Here is a 7428-nt window from a genome sequence, read left to right as displayed (position 1 = left end):
CCACAGAGTAACTTTGGACACTAGTTCTAAATGAAGACCGTGTGCTGTGTACTGATGTAGGATCTTAATCTGATCACCCTATTGCAGGAGAATTTACCTGTAATGCAGGAAATGTAAAATGTGTAGTGTATTTGAGGTTTAAAAAGGCTTCTGAAGTTTCTAATTTCCACTTTGAAATTTCAGACTTGATTTTCCTTTACGAAATATGTATTAACCCCTACAAAAATGTCCATTCATTATAATCCACAAAATAATTCAAATGTTCTGTTCCTGATGGATTATTTTCTTGCTGTAGCAAACTGGCCCTAATGAAAATCCTATATCTGTACAGTCTGGAATTTGGGATGAATACCAAAACAAGTGCATGGTGGGGACCCCATTTTGTTGTTTTTCTAATAGCAGACTATAGTTTTAATGTTGTAGCCCAGCTGCAAGTCATTGAGATGAGTAAGCAGGTCAACATGACAAGTGACGCAACAGCCTCAAATAAATTCCCTGAATCACCAATCCCATTAGCCTTGCAAAGCCGACTGATCCTGTGAGCTTACATTAAACGCTGCACAGATAGTTCTAAATTAATGCATAAATAGACAGGCCATGTCTTCAGCCCTTGTTTTCACAGACCTTGCGCTGTGTATTGACTTGGAATTGAAGAAAAGTGCCTGTATCAGTATCAATATTAAATCTCTAAGAGCCTTGGGGGTATTGTGTAACTGTAGTGGTGCTCCTCATCAAAGTCACAAACAGGACACAAGTGGCAAATTAATAGGGCAAAAGGATAAAGAGGTCAAAGACCAGGGCAATCCCAATGGAATTGGGCCCCTGTAAATACACCAACCACAGCACAAAGAAAAGAAACAGAGACACATACACAGAGACACCAATTACCCACCATCATAGATGAGAGGCAAACATGCTGGTTTGCTCTGTACCAAAAACACATCAAACAATAGTTCTGTCTGCTTGTGCATTTTTCCTGCAGCCCACAGGTTCAATTTGCTTATGATACCCGACTGATGTTTCATGAATGTGTCTCCTATGGCGACGACGCTCTCCAGGCATTCACCACCACCTCAGAGGCTTCAATTGCAAGGAATGTATGGAAACTATTTACTAGCCATCCATCCTTGAGATTAAGGCTTAATGGAACGCTTTTTTTCCATCACTCTTTGTGTTTATACTTAACCATACTTTCTACCTTCTCCTAATACAGTATGTGCTTACTGTAGTTATTTTTCTCTGTCTGGCCAAGATTGCAGTACAGCAAACCGTAAACATCGCATTCATTATTGGTTTCTATAAACAAAACAAGTGCTTAATTGAGATGGATTAAACTCCTTTGACTCATCACATATGCTGCTGCTACTGTTTATTATACAGTATGTCCTGTTGCCTAGTCACTTTACCCCTACCTATATGCACATATCTACCTCAATTACCTCGTACCCCTGCACATCGAGTCGGTACTGGTACCCTGTGTATATATATCGAAAAGATTGTTACTCATTGTGTATTTATCCTCGTGTTATTATTTTTCTATTTTTTCTCTCTGCATTGTTGTGAAGGGCCCATAAGCAAGCATTTCAATGTTAGTCTATACCTGTTGTTTACGAATCATGTGACAAATACAATTTTATTTGATATGCTTCAATAAGGGTTTTATAGAACACACATATTAAAAAATAAATGATCATTAAGAACTTGGGAGTTGTTATTATATTACAGAACATTGAAATGGCATCTTCTTTAATTTAATCACAGTTTGCTAAATTGCTGAGGATGGACTTATTTTCCGCTGGACTTTCAGCGTCATCAAGTGGCCATCAAAGGCAATACATCAGCGAATGACCGATAAAAGATTGTCATATTTTCCTATTTGGCTACAGTAAAGTGAGTACGGTTACATGCACACAATAATGCGATTATTGTGACTAGTCATATTAATATAATAGTTCGATTAAAACGTTTACATGCTTTGCAAGAAGAACGATTTCCCTAATAATACTGTTTACATGGACACATCTGAAATCAGGCAACCTGATAGCACGCTGATAAATGAAGAAAATCGCCAATAAAAATAAACGATTTACCACAGCGACCATGTTATATTTGTGAAGCATATTTTATTCTGAGTTCGGACATATAAAGTTTATATGTGAAAACTACTTCTAAGACGCATACAACCACTTGTTCCGAAGCTTATTATAGCTGAATGTTCCGAAACTCACTTCACTCGCGTTAAAGAGGGAGGCTCGCTCAGCTGGTTCTACCACATGCACAGATCAAATACACTGCTGGAAAGCCGATTCATGTGTTTATATGTCCTAATCATTTTAAAGATTGCTCAGAAAACTGCAGTATGCTGCAAATACTGCGTCCAAAATAACACCGTTTTTTGGACACTGTGTAACTGCAATTAGAGTGCAGTATAAATGCAGTTCAACTGCTTCCAAAATACCACAGTCGACTGCAGTTACTGCACTTTTACTGCAGTTTCAAAACTGAAATATTTTTTTGTAAGGGATTGGCTAGTTCAACAGAGATTTGGGGACACTGGAACGTCACTAAAAGCGTGTCATGCTTGCCTAATCTTATTTTGCAGTCAGAGAAACATCTAGAAAGTTTTCATAATCTGTTTACCGGTTCTCTACAACTGTAGTCAGATAATTAGAATTAACAAAGTACCTATTTTGTTTGTAACGTGATTGTAAAAAAAACAACAACATTGTACTGAACTCTAATAAATCGGTAATCAAATTTGAAAATTATTTTTACACGAGTGGTAATTTTACCTACCGGTATACGCATGCGCTCAAGACAATCCACACAAGGTCACTTGCACGTGTGCATGCTGTCATCAAGACCCATTTGCGTTACAACAGCCGTTGGAAGAAGAATCTTTATATAAACGACGACAAGTTTACCCTGGCAGAAACAGCTTGAAGTGGTCAAGAACATTATCTGTATCAAAAATGGCAAGAGGAAGTCGCAGTGCCAGTCGTTCTTCGGCACCAGCCAGGTAATGTGTTTTGAACGATTATGTAACCGATTCAGATGACTGTTATTACAAATTACAGCCTCGTTTGCTTAACAAATTATAGTACATACCTATTGTAATTGGATGACACACAACTGTTTTAGAAATGCAGCCTAAAACTACTGCCAAATCACTTTTACACGTTTCCTAATAGCAGAGGTCCTTGGCTAAATTTGAGTGGGTCATTTTTCAGTTGTTGACCCCAAGGGCACTGGGTAGGTCAACATTTCCTAGTAAAGTTTGCACAAGCTAAATACCAAGTTATGCCATTCAACTTCAATAAATGTTGATTCTTATTGTCATTCAGAATATGTTTTCCTGCCTGTATTCATCCTAGATCAATCAATCAATCAATTTTATTTTATATAGCCCTTCTTACATCAGCTAATATCTCGAAGTGCTGTACAGAAACCCAGCCTAAAACCCCAAACAGCTAGTAATGCAGGTGTAGAAGCACGATGATGATGATAATCTATGTGGGTGCATACGATTAGAGCTCAGCTGCTTACTAATGTATCAGGTAATGTGCAAGGCTGCCTGATGCAACAAAATAACAATTGTAATCAGTGCAAGTGATGTCAGAGAAAAATTGTTGCATCAGTCTGCCCCCCCCTCCCCCTTTAGGTATGTTGCTGTTCCATTTTAGAGGCCATGTTGGCTTCATTGTGTTTTTTTAAATTTCCAGCTCAGCTCCGGCCTATCATCCCCCGGCCCAAAATGCCCCGGCCCCAGTCGCTCCAGCCCCGTCAACCCTGGCTGTTCCTGCTGCACCCCAAGGACCCGGCCTGATGGCCCAGATGGCCACCACCGCGGCCGGGGTGGCAGTGGGCTCTGCCATGGGCCACGTCATGGGCAGTGCCCTCACAGGCGCCTTCAGTGGTGGCAGCAGCCCTGAGCCAGCCAAACCCGCCGCCAGCACATACCAGGTGAGCAGGGCACGAGGCCGCTGAGAACCTGTGAACGAAAGTAGGCAGTGTTACAATACTCCTAAATGGCTTCCTATTCTTCAGAAACATTGACAGGTGATAGGACTAGATTAGTTTCCACCGTAGGTTATTGCTTTCACCAAAGCAATGGACTAGAAGGAAGTTTTGGTCTATTCAGGTTGGGACGTTGTACTGGTGAGGTCTTCCCAAATTCTTACCTATATTCAATTTGCCTGACAAAAAGGTATGTTGTCTGGAAAGAACAACAGCCAAAAATAGGATGTACTGTTTCTGTCTGTTGTTCTGACGGTACTAAATTTGGTGTGGCCGTTGGACAGCAGAGGATGTCTCTGAAAGGCATTACTGACTTTGGCAGCCATGGTGAAGATGAGCTATAGCCCTAAGTGATTTGACCTCTCAGCTTTCAAATTTACATTTTAGAATTGAACCTAACAACGTTGTTTAACATTGAGTATTGTGCGGGTGAAGAACCGAAAGAACTCTGTTATGTGTGCAAAACACAGATGGAGGGATCTTGGGTATTTAAACATGTGACGTCTCAGTTTGATTTCTTGATAGCATGTCTGAAAATAGAACTAGACCTGTCCTAGAAAGCTGAAGAAAGGAGTTTGGGCTAATTAAGCTCATGCTAGCTACATTTACATTTCAGTAATTTAGCAGACGCTCTTATCCAGAGAGACTTACAGGAGCAATTAGAGTTAAGTGCCTTGCTGAAGGGCACATCGACAGATTCACCTATTCGGCTCGGGGATTCGAAGCAGCAACTTTTCGGTTACTGGCCCAACGCTCTTAACCTCTAGGATACCTGCCGCCCAAGAAGTGTCACAGACTCCTTGATGTCAGACATTGAGGCTAGATTAACATTTACATTTTAGTCATTTAGCAGACGCTCTTATCCAGAGCGACTTACAGTTAGTGAATACATATTTTTTTTATACTGGCCCCCCGTGGGAATCGAACCCACAACCCTGGCATTACAAACGCCATGCTCTATCAACTGAGCTACATCCCTGCCGGCCATTCCCTCCCCTACCCTGGACAACGCGTCGCCCATGAGTCTCCCGGTCGCGGCCGGCTGCGACAGAGCCTGGATTCGAACCAGGATCTCTAGTGGCACAGTTAGCACTGCGATGCAGTGCCTTAGACCACTGCGCCACTCAGGAGCCCAATTAACACTGAGCCAATTTAATCTGGTGCTGACAGTGTTACAATATCTATGCCTAATAGTTGCAAACAGTGGAGGAAACTATTGTTTAAAGGAAGCATGGGATGTCTTGAAAAGTGACTTGACTCCAACAAGAGTGGTTCTTGTATTTATTCTATGTTATGGGTGATGAATTTGACAGCGCTAAGTATTAAATCATGTCAACCTGCCCGTGAGGTTGTGGATGCTGAACATCATGTAGGCCTAGCCATAGCAAAGGAAGGCTCTAGATACACAAGCAACATTTTTAAGCTAGCTTGTCGATACTGTTCTATGAAATCTCTGCAGAACCAGTTTAGAGGTGCACTATGCAGAAATGTAACAATAATTTCAATTTGCCATGATTTTACATGAAAGAATACAGCTTGGAACCAGTCACTCTTCAGTAAACAAGCACTTTTATAGCTTCAACAGTGTTTAATATTTGAATTATTCGATCAAACAATTGCACTTCTTCACTACTATATCATAAATATAAAGGGCAGGTGGAAATGTTGCACAATGTACCTGAGATAGCATGGAGATTTAGATCATGACTGTCACACTGTAGTGAAATCAGTGCTTGTTAATGGTAATGCAGATGTCTACAGTACCTTTGACAGGTGACTTATTAAGCGTGTGTGTCTGTGCCATTACAGGAGGCCCCTCGACCTGCCTCATCCCAGCCAGGCCCATGCATGTTTGAAGTGCGACAGTTCCTGGACTGCGCCACCACTCAGGCTGACCTCAGCTTGTGTGAGGGCTTCAACGAGGCGCTCAAACAGTGCAAGGGCTCACACGGTAAGGCTCTCGTTAATGATTGGTAGCTAGGAATTATGAACAATCAATTGTATCACAGGACACTTGGTTAAACCAGTGACATTGAATAAATAGAACATTAATGTCTACTCAATTTCCACTCAAAGGAGTAATTCTGTGGTATAACCAAAATATATTTACATTCTTATTTTTCTTATGTTATTGGGGATGCAATTTGGATTGTGATACAGTATTTGTCAGATCTAGAAGATCAGAAGTTAAGACTTTGCCATGCGTATTTCAACACATGACACAAGACATGGGTGTGCTTGCTTTGTTCAGTGTCTTGCATGTGCTTTTTTTATTTAAAATGTTTTATCCTTTTCTGAGCTCTAACTATTTTGGAATATGATTTGCAGATAGTTATTTTACAAATGACTTGACCTTGTCTTTGGTTGTTTTTCCTTCAGGTGTGACATCACTGGTTTGAGCGAGGGTGTTGGGAGTCAAAACAAGACACCATGTTCGGATGAACACCTACTGTAGACAGATGAGCCACTCGGTCATTAAATAAACTCTATTCAACTAACTCTCCACTATTACAAGAAAGGAATTATGTTTGTTCACTGTTGACATGTAAGGAAATGTGTGCTGTATGATTTTTTTGGTAATGTATATGATATTGTGAAATAAAGAGCTGCTGTTTACTTTCTGCTAGAGGCCTGTTCAGTCTTTCACTTTTTTTAAAGTAAGGATGGTCAGATACCTTGGTTATCCATCTCTTAAAATGACCCTGTGAATTAAGTGCTTCAGATGAGGACAATGGGCATGTAGGTGATGGTATCCAAGTGGGTGTATAGATGAGAGAATTAACATAACAATGCATTTTTCTATGTCCAAATGTAATTAGTGTTATATTTGTTTAAACATTAAATACATTATGAAATAAAGCTTTTTTAATAAAAATTCCAAAGCCAAAAATAGTGAGCAAATGCCCTTATGCTTATGCTATTCAATTGCCAAAACATTTAAAATATTCCATTGTCTCTGTCAGGTCCACATTGGGTAGACATCAATAGAAAAATAGAAAATTACTATGAAATAATACAATATTTCAATTGTGTATATGACTTTTATTTGACTGTTTTTCATTCCTTAAAGTCATCATATCATCTCTGCTCAGGCAGTAGTAGTCTGCCAGCCAAACCTAACGTTATCTATGTGCTCCCCATACTGTGCTGTCTTTAGTCATTCTATTTAGCTAGGCTAGCCTGCCTAAATAGCCTACGCTGCAAAGCTCTCTGATCCATCGCCGAAACGGGGAAAAATGGCGCAATAGATTATGGGATTGTAGTTAATTACCACGTTTCTGACCTGAACTAGGTTGAATACCGGTTTAATGAAAAGTACAACTCCCTTTAGCCCAGCGTTCGTAAATTTAATCGGGTGTGTTCGTAAATTCAATCTGGAGTGCCAGAGTGCGCTCTGGGTGTTCGTAAATT

General features: G+C 40.2%; 1 protein-coding gene across 1 annotated transcript; it reads left to right on the top strand.

Annotated features, from left to right (window-relative positions):
* The first annotated feature begins 2830 nt into the window (after positions 1-2830).
* On the top strand, positions 2831-6638 carry chchd10 (coiled-coil-helix-coiled-coil-helix domain containing 10). The gene is made up of 4 exons (XM_084159802.1): positions 2831-3019; positions 3723-3963; positions 5827-5968; positions 6397-6638. The coding sequence occupies exons 1-4, from the start codon at positions 2973-2975 to the stop codon at positions 6414-6416; spliced, it is 450 nt and encodes a 149-aa protein (XP_084015928.1). The 5' UTR covers positions 2831-2972; the 3' UTR covers positions 6417-6638.
* Positions 6639-7428: the final 790 nt, after the last annotated feature.

The sequence above is a fragment of the Coregonus lavaretus genome (genome assembly GCF_964263955.1).
Source record: "Coregonus lavaretus genome assembly, chromosome: 4".
Taxonomy (NCBI): Eukaryota; Metazoa; Chordata; class Actinopteri; order Salmoniformes; family Salmonidae; genus Coregonus; species Coregonus lavaretus.
Note: the sequence above shows the minus strand (reverse complement) of the source record. Positions and strands in the feature narration are given on the sequence as shown.

Excerpts from the sequence above, each read along its gene's own strand:
- chchd10 (XM_084159802.1), top strand. The coding sequence starts at position 2,973 with ATGGCAAGAGGAAGTCGCAGTGCCAGTCGTTCTTCGGCACCAGCCAG. Across the intron at positions 3,020-3,722 it reads CGTTCTTCGGCACCAGCCAG|CTCAGCTCCGGCCTATCATC; the intron begins GTAATGTGTTTT and ends TTAAATTTCCAG. Across the intron at positions 5,969-6,396 it reads ACAGTGCAAGGGCTCACACG|GTGTGACATCACTGGTTTGA; the intron begins GTAAGGCTCTCG and ends TTTTTCCTTCAG.